The sequence below is a fragment of the Mustelus asterias genome, chromosome 4, assembly GCF_964213995.1.
Source record: "Mustelus asterias chromosome 4, sMusAst1.hap1.1, whole genome shotgun sequence".
Taxonomy (NCBI): Eukaryota; Metazoa; Chordata; class Chondrichthyes; order Carcharhiniformes; family Triakidae; genus Mustelus; species Mustelus asterias.
The window spans coordinates 98,654,786-98,674,360 of record NC_135804.1 but is presented as its reverse complement, the minus strand read 5'-3'; the positions used below and the strand labels follow the sequence as shown (position 1 = coordinate 98,674,360).

Here is a 19,575-nt window from a genome sequence, read left to right as displayed (position 1 = left end):
GGGAGGGGGAATATGAACTGCAATTTACGTAAATGTGAACTCTAAATGCAAATATAGTGACATTTGAGTATAATCAATTCGCTGACAAAAAATGATTTTTTAAAACTCATTTTCATTGCATACTTGACCTGTATGCTGTCTCAGAACCGTCTGTTTCAACCATGGCCTCACTTCTAAATTAAGCCAATAAAACATTGTGCCGTTTTTGTGGGAAATGAGTTTGCGTTACTTATCATGTTGGTCTCATTTGCATAGGTTTTACTATTGGTCGTGTATTACATACACTGGAGGTACTTGACAGCCACAGCTTCGAAAAATCCGATTTTAATAACTCGTTAGATTCGCTGTACAACAGAATATTTGGATCAGGACAGAATAAAGATGGGCATGAGGTGAGTTTAATGATTTCTAAAAGTATGTGATGCATTACTGCATTTATTAAACATCACAACACAATTTTATTTGATTTTCTTTTGAATTAGTGATTTCTTTTCTCGTGTATGATTTCACAGTTGCAATTGTCCTCCTTGTCCAGTGATCACTTTAAATTCATGAAAACTGGATGTTAATTGTTGGACCCTAAGAGGAACAAAGCTAAATGCTTTGCATGCATATTTTCTAGCAGGGGTCAGTGAATAATTGGAAAGTTGGCTGATTCATCTATTCTTTAACCTCGCCCAAGGCAATTGTAAACTGGAATTGTTTTAAACAACTGTATAGGCTGATCAAATGCATCAATAATGGAAGTGTTTTTTCACTGCAGTGCTATTGATGAACAGATTTGTTTAAAACACCGTTGGAGAGGGGGATCTAGCTGAGTAGCTCTTGTAGAGAGCCAGCATGAACATTATTGACCAAATGGTCTTTTTCTGTATTATAATATTTGTATGTTTCTGTGACTTATTCACAATTATTTAAAGATAAAGAAACTGCAGAAGCTTGTTTTCTATTAATGTCAGGTTATATATATATATATACCTTCATCTTGGGGATCTGGGTTGAAATTTAGCCCCAAGTTTATTTGAATGAAATTCCCACCTGCTTGCTGTCTAACAATTCCAATAAATTAGTTTAGGTAGTTCAAATGCAATTCATAGTGGAAATGGACCAACAGGACAAATGGTTCCCTTCCGATGAGTCCACACCTGTAATATTCCTTTTTTTTCCCAAATTCTGACAGGAATGTCCATTTCTCTTTCAGATTTCCCATATTTATGATTTCTTCTTTTTATTTATTGACTTTGTTTCTGCAATAATTAGAATTAACTTGGCAATTTCACTCCATATAGCTACAGGAAAGACTGAGAGTTAGAAATATCACGTGGTGCAGTAGAAGAGTATTTTGAAGTTGGGACTGAGACAAATTGTTGAGGCAAAGAAGAGTGAACCTTACTTTGCACCCAACTAAGTTATATTTAACCTGTGAAAGGTTTAATGTTGATACTGATTTGCACAAAATAGAAATTATGTAGTCATTCATTTTGATAAGTACAAAAATTCACAGCCAATGAAAACATTCACTTTATTTAGATGATGAAAAATCCTAAGGTCCTGCTTAATACTGCTTGCCAAATGCAATTTTCTTCAAAGTTAAACAATTTTCTGCAGAGTGCTCACTTCACTAGATATTTTTCGTTTTCCAAACATTTTGTGATATTTTAAACAATCTCAAAAAACCCTTTGTTGACAATGTTCACTGCTGTGTTTTGAGAGTTGTCACTTATGGCTTGCCTTTCCAAAATCAATGCACTCATTTATTAGTTCATTTATTAGTCACAAGCAAGGCTTACATTAACAGTGCAATGAAGTTACTGTGAAATTCATCAATCATAATTTGTGGTTGTATGCATTGTAAAGCTTGCTGAATACATGGATTGAATTACCTGTAGCCATGTTACTTCCAATTGAGTTTCATATCAATTATTTTGTAAATTTATTTCAAACCCATTCTGATCTTTGTTCCCTTTAGTTAGCACACACGTGATATACAATTGGTCTAGTCATTCAATGTTGGATCTGTTCAACCATGTTCAGGGTTGAGGGAGTTCCAGGATTTTGACCAGCAACAGTGAAGTAGTTCCAAATCAAGATGCTGTGTGGGGTTTGGAAGGAAACTTGAAGGTGGTGGTGTTCCCATGCACCTGTTGCCCTTTCCCTTCAAGGTGATAGGGGTAATTTTAATGTAGCTGAGGGAAATTCTGATCACAAGATTGAATTTGTATGTTGATTTCTCCTTTTGTATGTACAATTTCTTGCTAGGGTTGAATTCTCTGTTCAGCAACATAACCTGCATATTTGTCACAGGAGGGCACTTCAGCTATATCTTAACCCATTCCTTACCCATTGTACCTACATGTGCAATTTGAACCAATGCAACTTGTCGACCACCCCCTTTCCTAGCCCCAACCCAAACCCCATTACTGCCCAGAAGGGATCTGGTAACTCGACATCAATTATGAACTGAACTTTGTAGTTGACTAGGCACTATGGCACAGCATTACATATGCATTTATTCACTTAACCAGTAAAAAAACAAGTTCTACCGTCCCACAGTTTTAGAAACATAGAAAACTACAGCACAAAACAGGCCCTTCGACCCCACAAGTTGTGCCGAACATATCCCTACCTTTTAGGCCTACCTATAACCCTCCATCCGATTAAGTCCCATGTACTCATCCAGGAGTCTCTTAAAAGACCCGATTGAGTTTGCCTCCACCACCACTGACGGCAGCCGATTCCACTCGCCCACCACCCTCTGTGTGAAAAACTTACCCCTAACATCTCCCCTGTACCTACCCCCCAGCACCTTAAACCTGTGTCCTCTCGTAGCAGCCATTTCCACCCTGGGAAAAAGCCTCTGAGAGTCCACCCGATCTGTGCCTCTCAACATCATATATACCTCTATTAGGTCTCCTCTCATCCTACGTCTCTCCAAGGAGAAAAGACCGAGCGCCCTCAGCCTATCCTCATAAGGCATGCCACTCAATCCAGGCAACATCCTTGTAAATCTCCTCTGCACCCTTTCAATCTTTTCCACATCCTTCCTGTAATGAGGCGACCAGAACTGAGCACAGTACTCCAAGTGGGGTCTGACGAGGGTCTTATATAGCTGCATCATTATCCCCGGACTCCTAAACTCAATCCCTCGATTGATAAAGGCCAGCACATCATACGCCTTCTTAACCACCTCCTCCACCTGCGGGGCCGATTTTAGAGTTCTATGGACCCGGACCCCAAGGTCCTTCTGATCCTCTACCGTACTAAGAGTCTTTCCCTTTATATTGTACTCCTTCATCCCATTCGACCTGCCAAAATGGACCACTACGCATTTATCTGGGTTGAAATCCATCTGCCACTTCTCCGCCCAGTCTTGCATCCTATCTATGTCCCTCTGTAACTTCTGACATCCTTGCAGACTATCCACAACCTCACCAACCTTCTTGTCGTCAGCAAACTTACCAACCCATCCCTCCACTTCCTCATCCAGGTCATTTATGAAAATGACAAACATCAAGGGTCCCAGAACAGATCCCTCGGGCACACCACTGGTGACCGACCTCCATTTGGAAAAAGACCCATCTATACACACTCTCTGCCTCCTTTGGGCAAGCCAGTTCTGGATCCACCGGGCAGCAGGCCCTTGGATCCCATGCCCTCTCACTTTTTTGAGAAGCCTTGCATGGGGGACCTTATCGAACGCCTTGCTAAAATCCATATACACCACATCTACCGCTTTCCCTTCGTCAATGTGTTTAGTCACATTTTTGAAGAACTCCACCAGGCTCGTAAGGCAATTTTCTAATGCATTTTAAAATTTAAAGCCTCTCATACATTGGAGAATATAGAGTAGCACACATGCAGGGGTCTTGTTCAGTTCTTGTTCCTCTTCCACTTCCTGTATGTTCTCTGAGTTTGAGGAGAGAAATAAATTCATACTTTGAGGTTTTTGTGTTTTTGTAATATAATTTCCATTGCATTTATTCTTTTCCCCTGTCCAGATGTTGCCAGATGATGACGCAGTGATGACATTGCTTTGTGAGTGGGCAGTGAGTTGCAAGCGTTCGGGCAGACACCGGGCCATGGTGGTGGCAAAACTGCTGGAGAAGAGGCAAGCTGAGATTGAAGCTGAGGTAAGAATCTTACTAGCTGCCTCTCTTTTCAATTTTTATCTGAGACTCTTACCTTTATGCATCGCTGTTCAGTTGAGTCAAAAGTAGAATTTCCTCCGTCAAAGTGTAAATCAGTGGAATGTGTTACTTTGTACTTTGTTCATAGAGAATATCCTTATTGTAGCTGTAGAGACGGGTAGAGCTACTTTTCCAGTTTTGTCTAGAAATACAAACCTACCCCTATGAGTTCCAGGAGGAGCGTTTAGGAGTTTGATCACTGTGCCAAGTGAATTTAAATATCAGGTGGCACTTGCAATCACTAGAAATCTTAAAGATAAATCTTTGGAAGGCTCGAAGTCAAGTAGGTAGGAGGGTCTATCTTTGGACAAATAAGAGCAAAACCCATGAAACATTGAACTGAACATCAATGGAGTGATGCACCTTATAACACCAAAGTGGATGGCATGGTCAGCCACATAAAATATTAGAGTTTGAGAAGACAGAATGACTGAAGCAGTTCGTGACCTTGTCAGGGTAAGCGCAATGTTGTAAGGAGGGTGGAAGCAGACTGAAAAGATTTAAAAAGGAAAATTTGAGAGCTATGAGTATAGGATTGGAAAGTAACAAAACCTTTGAGGGTCTTAGAGAGGAAAGGGAGGTACAGATTGAGTAGATTTTTGAATAGAATGGCTTTTCATGGTGGATTTGAAAAAAGGATCATGAGCCAAGGGAAGGTTAGTTTCATGAAAGAGTTTGGCTTAATGAGTTGATGGGAGAGAAATTAGAGTGGTAAATGTTCCCAGATCGAGAAGGTTGGAGTACTAAGGACTTGGATAAGCTTGCAAAGGATGAGGAAAAAGTTATGGTAGTGGCAAATACAGTTACACAGACGGTTGTGGCTTTGGTGACAAAGAAATACAATGGACAGAGCTAAGCGATCCACAACCTGTGATGAGATCAAAAATCTGAAGTCCTACCAAATCCAGTCATAAATGGTAGTAGACAATTAAGAACTAACTGGAGGAGGAGGCTGCACAAATATCCCCATCCTCAGTGATATGAGACACCAGCATATCATTGCAAAAGAAAAGGCTGAAGCACTTGCAACATCTCTTGCCTGAAGTGTCAAGTGGATAATCAATCTTAGCCTCCTCCTGATGTTCCCAGCATCACAGATGCCAATTGATTCACTCCATGTTTATCAAGAAATGGCAAAAGATACAGGAAGCTGCAAAGACTGTGGGTCATGACAACATTCTGGCAATAGTTTTTGTGCACCCCTAGCAAAGCAGTTTCAGTACAGCTACAACATGGGCATCTACCTGGCAATGTAGAAAATTGTCCAGGTATGTCCAGTCCACAAAAAGTAAAGCAAATCCAATCCGGACAATTACTGCCCCACCATTCTACTTGCGATCATCAGTAAACTGTTAGAAGGGATCATCAACAGAGATGTAACCTGCAGCAATAACTTGCTTACTGATGCTCAGTGTGGGTTTCTGAATTTTGACCCAACAAAATGAAGGAATGGTGATATAGTTCCAAGTCAGGATGATGTGTGGCTTGGAAAGGAGTCTGCAGGTGGTGGTGTTTCCATGCATTTGCTGTTGGGGTTACCTACACCATATAGAGTGCAGTGGTTCAAGAGGGCAGCTCACCACCTTCTCAAGGCCAATTAGGGATGATCAATAGTAAAGCCCAGGTCCCGTAAATGAATAAAAAATCTGTCCGCACTTAAATAATCATTTAGCTATAATAGGGGATTTAATTACCATAATATGGACCTGGATAGTAAAGGGACCAGGATAGAGGAGAGAGCCTAGAATTCCTAGAATGTGTTCAGGAAAATTTTCCACAGCAGTATGTTTCAAATTCAATGAGAAGGAAGACACTGCTAGGTCTGACTTTTGGGAATTAGATGGGCTAAGTGGACCAATTGTCTGAGGGATCACATTTAGAGGACACTGATTACTGCATCATAAGATTTAGATTGGCTATGGAAAAGGACACACAACAGCCTGGAGAAAGAATAATTAATGGGATAGCGAACTACAGCAGGGTAAGAATGGATCTGGGCCAAATCAACTTGAATGGAGGATTGGTAGGCAAAGTTGTAATTGAACAATGGGCTGCCATGAAAGAGGAGTGTGTTCAGGCACAGTCAAGGTATATTCCCACAAAGGTGAAAGATTGGGGCAATTAAACCGAGAGCTTCCTGAACCAACAAAAGAGATTAAGATGAAGAAGAAAAATTGCTTATGACAGATAGAGATGGACAATACAACCGAGAACGAGGCTGAATATAGAAGGCTCAGAGGTGATATAAGAAAACAAACAAGAAAAGCAAATGGAGTATGAAAAGAGACTGGCAGTTAAGATAAGGCAATTCAAAAGTTTTCTATCGGCATATAAATAGTAAAAGGAGGAATGGGGCTAATTAGCTACCAAAAGAGTTTTACTCATGGAGGCAGGGAGCATAGCTGAGGTATTAAATAAATACTTTGCATCTGTCTTTTCCAAGGAAGACGATGCTGTGCAGGTCATGGTGAAAGAGGAAGTAATTCAGATATTTGAAGGGTTTCAAATTGACAAGGAAGAGTTATTAGATAGGCCGTCTGTACTTAAGAGTTGATGAGGCACCAGGACCGGATGAGGAAGAGTTATTGGATGAGTTATGGATTGAGGGACACTGAGGGAAGTGAGAGTGGAAATTGTAAAGGCATTGGCCATAATTTTCCAGTCTTCCTTATACTCATGAGTGGGTGCCAGAGGACTTGAGATTTGCGAATATTTGTCTCCTTAGTCAAAAAAGTGTGTAAAGATAAGTCCAGTAACTACAAGCCAGTCAGTGGTGGGGAAATTTTGAAGTTAGTCTGTTCTCTTGAGGAAAAGAGAAAAATATCGTTGATGATATTGAAAAACAAAAGCTCAGGTAGTGCCTAGTTTGTATCATGAAAATGTATTGTGAATTAACATCAAGTTGATTTTTTAATCTTTCTTTGCTGTATATTTCTGTGAATCCAGTAATATTTATATCGTATTTTTTTACTCTAGAGATGCGGTGAATCAGAGGTAGTAGATGAGAAGGGATCTGTGTCATCTGGCTCTCTCACCAGTGCCAGCATTCCTGTTTTCCAGGATGTGTTGCTTCAATTCTTGGATACCCAAGCTCCAATGCTGAGTAAGTGTGTTGCACGAAACAGTTACAGGGATACTATGCTGTGACAGAAAACCCAACAAGATTGCTTTTTGGAAACTTGGAATCTGTAATTTCATCACAATTAGGCCATGTGCTATAATTTGATGATGCAATTTGATGGGATTTGTATCATATTATGTATTTGTGTGGGAGGGATGGTGTGGAGAAGGTTGTCAACCATTTTTCATGAACGTGCTGCTAGGAACCTGAATGAATAAACTATAGCTCATTGTTCAACAGTAAAATATTAATCTCATCTGCAGTTGTGCCTGCTTGCGCATTCACCCTAAGGTTTGGCCATGAGCCAGTGGCAAGCTTAAAAACATAGATGTTGCACTTTAACTATGATTTGGAAAGCTAAAATATCTGAGTCAGACAATTTTCTGGAAGATTGCTACTTCCAGTTTCATCTATGATTAAAAAGCAATGTGTCCACTCATTGGAATAGTCAGAGTCATGACTGCAGGGGACTGCTCTTATAAATCTTGTTGAAAACCAAGACACACACATCTGTAACGCTTGGCTGTGCACTTGCACCTAATTTGTGCAATTGATTCAAAAATATCGCTCTGATTTCTATTTAAGTTGCTCCAGCAGGCAACCATATTACTTGGATGATGCAACAGTACTTCAATAGAATGTTAGCTCAAATTATATGTTCAACATAAATTATAGGCTCAAATCCACAAACCTTGGACTCAGAGGTGGAAATTCTGTGAGATGCACTCAAAGTTGACGTTGATAAGAGACTGAGGAGCACTTTATTGCTAATCTTGTACTCCATGTGAAATCATGAGGAAATTGGGATTGGTAATTGGTTTATTGAGTCATCTGTCGACTGTTCAACCCATGATGGGAAAGATCATACCTGACACTCAAGATATTTTGTTAATTCATGTTGTGGTCAGTGTAGCTCATTTTCTGCATGGATAATAAGTTTTTTAAAAAGTTTGAAAATAATTATATCACTGTACATTTCCCCATGGGGTTTAAATGCCATATCAAGATGTCACCACCTACTTTGTGACTGACGAATGCAAATATTACTACATTTGCCATATAAAGATTGGGTCCTTTTTGGGTTCATTGTCTGAAATAAAAATAGAAAATGCTGGAAATGTTCAGCTGGACTGTGACTGGCATTTGTGAAGAGAGAAATAAAGCTAAAGTTTCAGGTTAATGACCTTTTATTAGTAACTATTGTAACTTACTGAAATTACACCAAAATCAAATAGTAACAGTAATACTGTTAATAATTCCCTTAGTGATCAACGGTAATATTTACTGAGCATCTATATCTAACGAATAGTAGTGTTCCCCTCTGATATACTATCTGTATCCAATAGAAATCCTATAACCTGCTGAAGTTCAGCCTGAAACTATAACCAGACTCCATTTACAATGCACAAGGTGTCATCAGGCTGGATGTTGGCACTGAACAGTCCCCATTTCTCCTCTTATCTCTTGGACAGTATTTTGGACTTGGGCTGTATGTGAAAATGACCACTTTGTCTTCGACTGAGGCTTTAAGTCAAATCTGCTTTGGACTTCACATGTCATATGTGATTGCACAAAGTTCAGTTCCATATGCAGTTTCTCAGATAAGGAATCAGATTATGCCCACATGCAAGACCTGGACAACATACAGACTTGTCCTGATAATTAACAATTAACATTCACTCCACACAAGAGCCAGGCAATGGCAATCTCCACTAAGAGAGACACTAAAAGTCAAAGCAAGATGATTAATTATATTATTATTGTTGAATTTCATACCAAACTGGCAAGTTAGCATTGTCCAGAAACTTAAATGGACCAGTTGCATGATTATGTAACTACAAGAGCAGGTTAGGAACTGGGAATCGTACAGTCAGTAACTCTCACTTCCTGACTCCCCAAAGCCTGTCTACTTTACTTTATACAAGGTTTAAGTCAGAAATGTGATTGAATACTTCCACTTGCCTAAGAGAGTACAAGAAACTCAACAGCATCTCGGACAAAGTAGCCTACTTGATTGGCACCCTATCCACCACCTTAAATATTTTTACCCTCCAACACTGGCACACTGACAGTAGTGTGTACCATCTACAAGATGCACTGCTGCAACCTGCCAAGCTACCTTTGGCATCACCTTGCAAACCTGAGACCTCTACCACCTCGGCAATAAGGAAAGTAGACACATTGGAGCACTATCAGTTCCAAGTTTTCCTCCAAATCACAAAATTGACAGCTGGGTCAAAATTCCGGAAAACTCTGTCTCCTACACCATTACGTTAAATAGCCTAGACTGCAATGACTCATTGTCACCTTCTCAAGGGAATTACGAATGGACAATAAATACTTGCTTTGCATTTAGTAGTTAGTAGACTCTTCTCCAATTCAGTGGCTGATACTAAATTCTCAGTGATGTGACTAATCTTTTGTCATTCCTGACCTCAAATTAGAGATTCTCCTTGGACCTCTTGTCTATATAATTTATTATACTGTAGTCTCTAGTAAATACTATCCCTAATAAATAAATCTACCTCTGCTCCCTTTATATCTTCTCCAAATTCTCTCAAAATTTATACCCAGGTTAGCAGTCTTACAATTCATTTGCTGCTCTTGACCTCCTCTTAATTGTCTTCCAGCTGATCCTAGCAGTGAAAGTGAAAAGGCTGAATTTGCCAACTTGGTACTCCTGTTCTGTGAGCTGATCCGCCATGACGTTTTCTCACACAATGTCTACATGTGCACACTGATATCCAGAGGAGACCTGTCATCAGAGCAGCATGTGCCCAGACCCCGCTCACCTGTTGATGATGCTGTGGAAGAGCAGGATCGGAAGGAACATGAAGGAAATAACAGTGTTAAACTGGAGGTAAAGGGAAAAACAAGAACAGTGTTGGGATAGATATTTTGAATAATAATTTCCTCTGCTCTCTAACTTGAGGAATCCTTGAAGCCACAATCTTAATAAGATAAAAGCAAAAGCAAATGCTGGAATCTGAAACAAAAACAGAAAATGCTGGAAATTCCAGCAGGTCTGACTAGATTCTGTGGAGAGAGAACAGAGCTAGTGCATCAAGTCTGGATGGCACTTAGTCAGAAATATCCTCCCAAAATCTACCCTGACAAGTGCCTTAAGAATTTTATGTTTCGGAAAGATCACCCCTCAATTTTCTAAACGCTAGGAGATATAGAGCTTTATGCTTATTTTCTCTTCAGGACAATCCTCTCATGCAAAGAATCAGTACAGTGATTCTGTTGTAACCACTCTAAGCCAAGTAAATCCATCCTTAAGATAAGGAGACCAAGATTGTACAGAGTACTTCAGTATATAATGTTGTAAGGCTTTCTTAGCTACATATTTTAATCCCTTCATAATAAAGGTAAGCATATCATTTGCTTTCCTAATTGCATGCTCTATCTTCATTGTACTCTGTGATTTCTGTACAGAAAAGCCCACATCCCTCTGAAAACTAACAACTCCCAGTCTTTCACCATTTAATAGCTATCCTGCTTCTCTATTTTCCTTACCCAAGTGGATAACCCCACATTTCTCCACATTATTTTCCATCTGCCACATTCACGCCTACTCACTTAACCTGTTTATATCCCCTTGCAGCTTCATTGTGTAATTTTTCCATCTATCTTGAGATCATCAGCAAACTTGGATATAATGGATATATTAAACTCAATCCCTCATGTATGTAATTGGCTGAGGTTGCAGCTATTTGAGGTCCAAGCACTGACCCTTGTGGAACCACAGTAGTTACATCCTACCAGGTCAAAAATGGCAGCACAGTGGTTAGCACTGCTGCTTCACGGCTCTAGGGACTCGGGTTCAATTCCGGACTTGAGTGACTGTGCAAAATTCTCCCCATGTCCTCATGGGTTTCCTACAGGTGCTTCAGTTTCCTCCCACATTCCAAAGATGTGCAGAATAGGTGGATTGGCCATGCTAAATTGCCTTAGTGTCTCAAGTTGTGTAGTTAAGATGGATTAGCCATGGGAAATGTGTGGGGGTTGCGGGTATAGGATGGGGGAGAGACCTGGGTAGGATACTCTGTCAGAGATATGATGTTGCCCTGATGGGCTGAATAGCCTCTTCCACACTGTATAGATTCTATGGTCTATTTGATCCATGTTTTATTTCTGCAGTCTGCAACCATGCATTGCATTAGTCACACACCGGGCAACATGTCACATGCTGTCTCATGGCCTACTGGCTTCAAAGAATAGTTTGACATAAAAAGCAATCTGTGCATCTGCAGCAAACATATTTCCATTTGTATGATATGTAGTGGTGATTGGATAGATTAATGTTTCTCTTTAACAGGCCAAGAATGAATGTAGCAATGTACTAACATATTCCTAATAAAGCTGCTGTTATAAATTGAATTCTGATTCCAGTAAATTTTATGCTCAACTTTTTTCTTTTGACTTGTGTTTTTTAAAGTTATCCTTCAGATTAACATATATGTATATTTATCTTATTTTTTTATTCTTATTTCCTTTTGCTGCCCAAGGCTTGTCTCAGTTGCAGTGCTCTCAATTTTGAGTTGAAAGTTGTGGGTTTAAGCTCTAATTCAAGACTTGGGCATGTCCAGTGCAGTCCTGAGGGGATGCTGAATTGTCATATGTACTGTTTGTTTGGGTTTTTAAAATTCATTTGTGGAGCATGGGTGTTGCTGGCTGGCCAGCATTTATTGCCCATCCTAATTGCCCTTGAATTGAGTGGCTTGCTAGGCCATTTCAGAGGGCAGTTGAGAGTCAACCACATTGCTGTGCCTCTGTAGTCACATATAGGCCAGACCAGGTAAGGACAGCAGATTTCCTTCCCTGAAGGGCATTAGTGAACCAGATGGGTTTTCCGACAATCGACAATGGTTTCATGGTCATAGCTAGCTTCTTAATTCTAGATTTTTTTTTTATTGGATTCAAATTCCACCATCCGCCTTGGCATGTTTCAAACCCAGGTCCCAGAACTTTAGCTGAGTTCCTGGATTAATAGTCCAGTGGTAACATCACTAGGCCATCACCTTCCCTGGTTGATATGCCAATTTGCAGCCATATATGTTACTTAATGATTTGGGTGCATATTAAGGATCCCAAGGCACCGTTTCAAGAAATTCAGTGAGTTCTGTTGGAGTAGACAGTTTTCCCTTAGCCAATATCACAAAAACAACTATTCATTTATTGCTTTTTGTCAAATCCTGCTATGTGTAAAAAAAAATCACTTAATTTCAAATTTGATGTGCATATAAACCTACGATATTCCGAGAGGCTATTCTAAGGCACTAAGGGTCATATGGACTCAAAACGTTAACTCTGTTTTTCTCTCCACAGATGCTGCCAGCCCGGCATTTTCTGTTTTTATTACCCAAGATACTATATAGTTGAAAGTCTCTTTCTCTATCTTTTCCTCCTATCTCCCATCTTAAAATAGGAAAAAATACTTTGATGCTCTGGGCTTGGAACTGGGCTGACAATTAGTATTATATATAATTGTATTTTCTTTCTCATCCCCACTCCTGAATAATAAATGAGTTTGAATGGGAAATTGTACTGCCATGCATTCCATGTCTGATACTTTTTATGATGGTGAGTGCAGTATGCTTTGCAAGCTTCCATTGAACTTTATTTAAACATTTCTAAAATCATGAAATTGCTTTTCAACTCTTTTTCTCTCCTTGGGTATGGTTCTGCTAAATTCTTCTTTGATCGTGAACAATTTGTCAAATCCGTGCTAGTGCTCTGAAGCCTTTAGCATTGCCATTATGAAAGTAGTTTCTACGAGATATATGACAGCAATCTGGGTTTGTTCTCTTTCTCTTCTCTCTTTCATACCTTTCTTACTCCCCTCCTATACCTCCAGGAAGCTGACAGTATTCCTTTCCTAGAAAACACCTAGGCACAACTTGGCTTCTCTCTATGTATTACAATTGAGATTAAGAATTTAGCAGTAAATTGGATACCAAGTATAACCCACTTTTACTGTTCATAGCATGTTCTGATTAATATGGACAAAAATGATAGAAACTCCTGGCGGTTTCAACATTGAATTTGCATTTGTTTTTTGCAGGATCCTGGTTTATCAGAAAGTATGGACATAGATCCAAACTCCAGTGCTATTTTTGAAGATGTGGAAAAAAATGACTTCAAAAATGAATTTAGTTCTGATTTTTCTGTAAGTTGATTTTAACACATTTCACACATGCAATATTTTTGCTGCCATGATGTGTCATTCTCCCTGTCCCTGTTCCTTGGTTGATAGTGGGAAGTGGGGGGAAGAGTTTGGGGAAGGAGTGGTGGTTGCCACTGTTTTGGACCTTTTTTAAAGTTCTTTGATGGGATATGGTATTACTGACAAGACCAACATTTGTGGCTCACTCCTAATTTCCCTTAAGAAGGCGGTGAGTCATTTTCTTGAACTACTGCAGGCCATCTGATATAGGTGCACCCACAGTGATGTTAGGAAGGGAATTCTAGGATTTTGACGAAGCGACCGTGAAGGAACGATGATATAGTACCAAGTCAGGGTGGTGTGTGCTTTAGAGCGGAACTTGCAGATGGTGGTATTCGCGTGCATCTGTTGTCCTGGCTCTTCTGGATGGTAGAGGTCACGGGTTTGGAAGGTGCTGTCGAAGGAGCCTCGCTGAGTTGAAGCAGTATGTCTTGTGTATGGTGCAAACTGCTGCCACTGTGTGCTGGTGGTGCAGGGACTGTGTTTAAGGATGGGATGCTGATCAAGTGGTCTGCTTTCCCCTGGATGTTGAGCTTCTCGAGGGATATTGGTGCATTCCTCAGAGTGCACTCCTCCTTGCCAGTGATGTCTGCATCACATGAAAGGATAAAGAAAAAAAATCACTCCAATTCGTGGAGCGTTTTTGCCCAGTTCCCAGTGACTGCAATTTTGCTAGGGGGCCCCTTGATGCCACACTGTTGAATGGTTCCATGATTAAAAGGGCAATCACAATCACCTCACCTCTTGAGTTCAGCTGTTTTATCCATGATTGGACCTGTAATAAGGTCAGAAGTTGAGTAACCCGATGGAACCCAAGATAAGCATTGATGAGCAGGTTATTGCTGTGTAAGTGCCACTTGATAGCACTCTTGATGGTACCTTCATTACGATGATGATCAGAAGATGATGAGAGATAGGAGCAGGAGTAAGCCCTTCATCTCATTGAATCTGCTTCACCATTCAATAAGATCATGGCTTTATTGATCAAAAATCTGTGTAACTCAATGACTCAGCCTTCACTGCTCTCTGGGGAAGAGAATTCTTAAATTCCCTTTATTTTTGAACCGTTGCCTCCTAGTTCTAGATTTCCCCATTGGAGAGGCAGCCTCTTGGCATGTTTCTTGCCAAGACCCCCTCAGGATCATATATGGTTCAATAAGATACCTCTCATTCTTCTAAACTCCAACGAGCTCAACCTATTACAATCTTCTCTTCATGTCAGAAATCAACCCAGTGAATCTTTTAATTCTCTCTATCCCTCATTAAGTAAGGAGATCAAAACTGTGCGCCATACTCTAGATGTGGTCTCATTAATATCATGTACAGTTGTAGCAATTCTTGCATGTTTTTATACTCCACCCACCTTGAAATAAAGGTCAACTTTCCATTTTACCTTCATAATTACATGCTGTACCTACCATGTTAACTTGTTATCCATATGCAAGGACATCCAGATTCCTATCTACCACAGCATTTTACAGTCCCCCTCCATCTAAATAATACTCTGCTCTTCTAATCTTTCAGCCAAAATTATACACCATCTGTCAGATTTATGTCCACTCACTGATCCCTTTACAGACTCTTTGTATCGCCCTCAAAACTTGCTATCCTACCTATCATTGTGTCTGCAAATTAGGCTACAATGCATTTTTCCCCTTCATACAAGTCATTAATATATGACCAAGAATAGACTAATGGGCAGTTAGCTAATTCTAGTAAATAGAATTTTGCTACTGCTGATGGCCCACAGCGCTTTATTGGTGCCCAACTTTGAGCTGCTAGATCTGTTCTTAAATATCCAATATAGCACCGTGTTAGTGCCACACAACACGATAGATGGAACTCTCAATGTGAAGACGAAACGTCAGCTCTACATGGACTATGCGATTTTTCATTCCTACCGATAATACAGTTTCATCTGTGACAGGTAGATTAGTAAAGTCAGAAGGCTTTTGTGTTCCTCACTATCAGCTGTGGGCCCAGTCTGGCAGCTATGTCCTTCAGGACTCAACCAGTCTGGTCAGCAGTGGTGCTACCAAGCCACTGCACATGATTGGCATTGAAGTCCCACACCCAGATTATATTCTGTGCCCTTACTACCCTCCGTACTTATTGCAGTTTGTGTTCAACACGGAAGATTTGATTATGAATGATCTTGGGACATAGCTCACTCGAACAGTGGAAATAATTATTTGGGCGTATATTAGGGTATCTATTCTTCAGTTTTTCTTGGTACTGTTTTGAGATACCATAAATGAAAATGTAATCGTTTAATTATAACCATTCAACCATTCTCTTACCTTGCAGGACAACATAGCATTCATCAATTTTGTCAAGTATTTATAAAAATGTTTTAATTCTGTTCTGTCTAGTTGTAGTTATATTGTTTGGCTTATCATTGAATGGAATATAATTTTAGTATGTTATCTTTTCAAATTTGTAATGTACTCAATTAGTCTGTTGGATCTCTTTTGTATTTTTTAACTCTGTACTGAGTCATTTGTGAAAGAAGGTACTCCTACCCACACTTCAACATTAAAATTTTATCGTTTGGGATTCTGTTGGTTACTGGAATGTGATTTACAGCCATCTGTGGTTCAGATGCAGCACCTACAGGTTGCAATTTGATAGTGAAATATAATTGGGGCTTTTGAGGAAAAACATGACTTCCTTCCAAAAACCTACCGTTAGTGGATCAATGATTAGCAGTAGTGAAGTTTGACACTCTGGCAGATTTATGAAGCCTGGTTGGTACATAATAAGTTGCTTTAAAGTTTGTTTTCTCATATCATCTGTAAAAGCACAATTGTTATTTTCATTGATTTTACTGATAGTAACTAGTGGGTGCTGAGCTTGATAGCTGCTCACAAGCAACACAATATTTTTTCCTCTTTTTTTGTTAACGTCTATTTGTGTATTTTTCTACTTATTTTGACCTCCTCCTCCTCCCATCCCCCAAGCACTTCACCTTTTTTGAAGACATTGATTTCTTCCTGGAATATAGGTCCATGTAATGACCCACAGCATATGCTTCCTTCATGTATGGCTTAAAGCAATCAATCTCAATCTCTTTGACTATGGGAGCATCAACTTGAATCCTAATTTCATGCACTGACGAGCATTATTGAATAGCAATCAGAAGTAGGATCCGTGACTGACTTTCAGGAAGTTGGGCTGGGAAGGTGGGGTTGGTTGGTGATGGAATCCAGGAAGATACAATTGCATGAAGTATCGATTTGAATGCTATAACTGTCAATGATTATATTTCAGCTTCTGATGTGACGTGATTTTTTTTTCCCCTTCTGCTCTATAGATGTTTTCCCCTTCAATGCACTGTGAATCCAAAACCAGCCCGTCCCCAGAAAAACCTGCCTCAGAAAAGGAGATGAAGCTATTACAGAAAGAAAAGTTGAATGAAGTAGCATTTCCATCACCATATGATCAATCCAGGCATATACAGTATGCCACACACTTCCCTATTCCTCAGGTAAGGGGGTTAAGGATGCATGGGGGTGGCAGTGGTAGGATGAAATGCTTGTGTTCAACAAGTTTAAGCTTTTTGTTGCTGTCTTTATCAATCAGAGAAATCAAAAAACCATGGCTAGAATCTTAGCTAATGTGTCAGGATCTCCCGCTCTAGCACTAATCCCAGCGGAGTTCATGGCATCATTGGGAGAACATCTCATTTGTCTGGGCCTGGTGGCATAGGCAACACCCATAGACACATTTGGAGATTGCTGGCTGCATACTGCCAGAAACTGGAATCCTATTTTCTGTCCTTTTTAGCCTCCTTTACAGATGATTAATCGTAATATAATTTCAAAATTAACTTTACTCACCCTACTGGGTTTAGTGGAGTTCCATCTGTGCCCTTCAGAAGGCTGGTGTGTCTTTTCTGACTTGATGGACTGGCCCCCAATTAGGTGGGTCCCTAATGGGCTAGGGAAGCCGGAGGTTTTTGAAAGATATTCTGTTTTTCTGTCTTACTAACAAAGTGAATAATCTTGCACTTGCTCATATTATACTCCATCTGCTATCTTGTTGTCCACTCACTTAACCTGTCTGTCTTTTTCTAGCTCTTTGTGTCCTCCTCACAGCTTGCATTCCCATCTAGTTGTGGATCGTCAGCAAACCCAGATACATTACTTTTGGGCCCGGTGCATATATTTCCTCAACATCTTTCTATTTTGTATCGTTGAGTATACTTTAATTAAATTATACAATCTGTCTTAATAAATCACATCATTGGAGAAGGACATTTTATATATGTTCAATGAATGAGTGTTTTCATATACATGAATATTATTCCTTTCAAATCATTTCACTAGGTGCTCTCTGTCCTGAGTACATGTACTTGCATCGCCTCCTCTAAAATTCTGGAGTAAAACTAACAGACGAAGACTCCAGGAATGAGAAAAGAACGAGTGATAAAGGGGATCTACCGATTCCCCTTTATCATCCGTGCCCACCTGGACTCCATTACCCACCCCCTGGTCAGGGCCAAAATAACGGCTGAACAAAACTTCGCAGCATCGCAAAGCAAACTCCAGCCGATTACACCCCCTCAACTTTCAGATACTTGTTGAAAGAGAATGGAGAGAAGTTTCTATAACATCTCCCTGAATGAGACAAATAACCAGTGTGACTGCATCCCCGGTTGCAGTGACAGTTGGGGCTTGTCAGGTGGCTTGGTGCAAGAGTGCATGCACAGGAGTGCTGGCGGTCACAGCATATTTGCACTCTTCTTGCGGCACATCAATTAGAAAACCACTGGTCTAAGTCATTAACATAGTTTGTAAATAGTTGAAGCCCTAAAACTGATCCTTGCAGCACACCACTAGTGCTGGCAGCTTGAAAATGCACCAATTATCAATATTTCCTGCTTCTCGTCTGTTAACAAATCCTTTATCCATGGTAATATCTTACTACTCAATTTGTGAACTCTTATCTTGTGTATCTTTTTGTGTGGAACCTTATAGAATGTCTTTTGGAGATCTATCAGTTTCCCTTTATCGACCCTATTAGTTACATCCTCAAAAACTCTTAATAAATTTATTAAACACTTTCCATCTCGTGAAACCAAGCTGGTTTATATTCATGTTATTTTTTGCCAAACCAATTCACTGTGGTGTATGGCCAAGAAAATTGGTCCCTTTTTTGATATTACTTATCCCCATTTTTTCTCAAAGAGCTTACTCAAGGATTACCACAGTGGTGTTTGCCCTCTGCTGTTTGATACAAGTGATCATCTTTTGTAAACCTGACCTGCAGAGAGAGCTGTTTGACTATTAGGCTATCACAACTAATGTTGAATTTATTCTTCCATAGTGTCCATTCACATGCGCTATCTGGAGGTCACTGAATAGTGACCAGAAGTGAGAATCTTGGTTGTTTTCTTTCCTGTCTTTGGCCCCGGATGCAGAACATTGTAATGCCATAATTGAGAATAGTTAATTTATTATTTAACTGGGGATTGAATTGTTTATCTTCTGATCTGCATGACTTTATGTCACACTGGGCAATGACATTATCCACTAAGTCTTCAGTGCTATATTTATCACATTGCACACTCAACTTTATTTCCCTTTTTCAAACCAAGCTCTTGTAGTTCATTACAAGAGTAATGTCCCTAAATGCTAATTGATGGATTAGATATGATGGGTATTACAACCCACTGATCCATGTGCATTAATGCTGATAAATGCTCTGCAAATAATGTAATCAGAAGATTGTAGAGGTATCTAGTGAGAACAATTAAAGAATTTATAAAAATACTTTTTGATGGGCTTTGGGTAGTGTAATCAGCGGCCTTTCCTCTCTAGCATCTGAGTTTCAATCCAGGTGGCAAACTCTTCTCTGTTAGCTGTAAGGGTACTTTGTGAAACAAATTTGGACAACCCCAGTGCAGTTCTAATGGGCGCAGACCAGTGCCAAAATGACTACTGGGATTAAATTGTAAAAACATTATTTTGGTGCAGTGTGAGGCGCTTTTCTAGTTTGGAGCTGAGCTAGGGTTTTAAGATAAAGAGGAGGAAGCT

The 19,575-nt window shown here is 39.8% G+C and overlaps 1 protein-coding gene across 1 annotated transcript in view; it reads left to right on the top strand.

Annotated features, from left to right (window-relative positions):
• med12 (mediator complex subunit 12) overlaps positions 1 to 19,575 on the top strand; it is a 159,477-nt gene that overhangs the window by 66,585 nt on the left and 73,317 nt on the right. The window contains exons 10-15 of the mRNA XM_078211432.1: positions 256 to 392; positions 3,999 to 4,130; positions 7,164 to 7,290; positions 9,939 to 10,168; positions 13,376 to 13,480; positions 16,851 to 17,024. Of these exons, the coding sequence (XP_078067558.1) occupies positions 256 to 392; positions 3,999 to 4,130; positions 7,164 to 7,290; positions 9,939 to 10,168; positions 13,376 to 13,480; positions 16,851 to 17,024 (905 nt within the window). The remainder of the gene's footprint in view (positions 1 to 255; positions 393 to 3,998; positions 4,131 to 7,163; positions 7,291 to 9,938; positions 10,169 to 13,375; positions 13,481 to 16,850; positions 17,025 to 19,575) is intronic.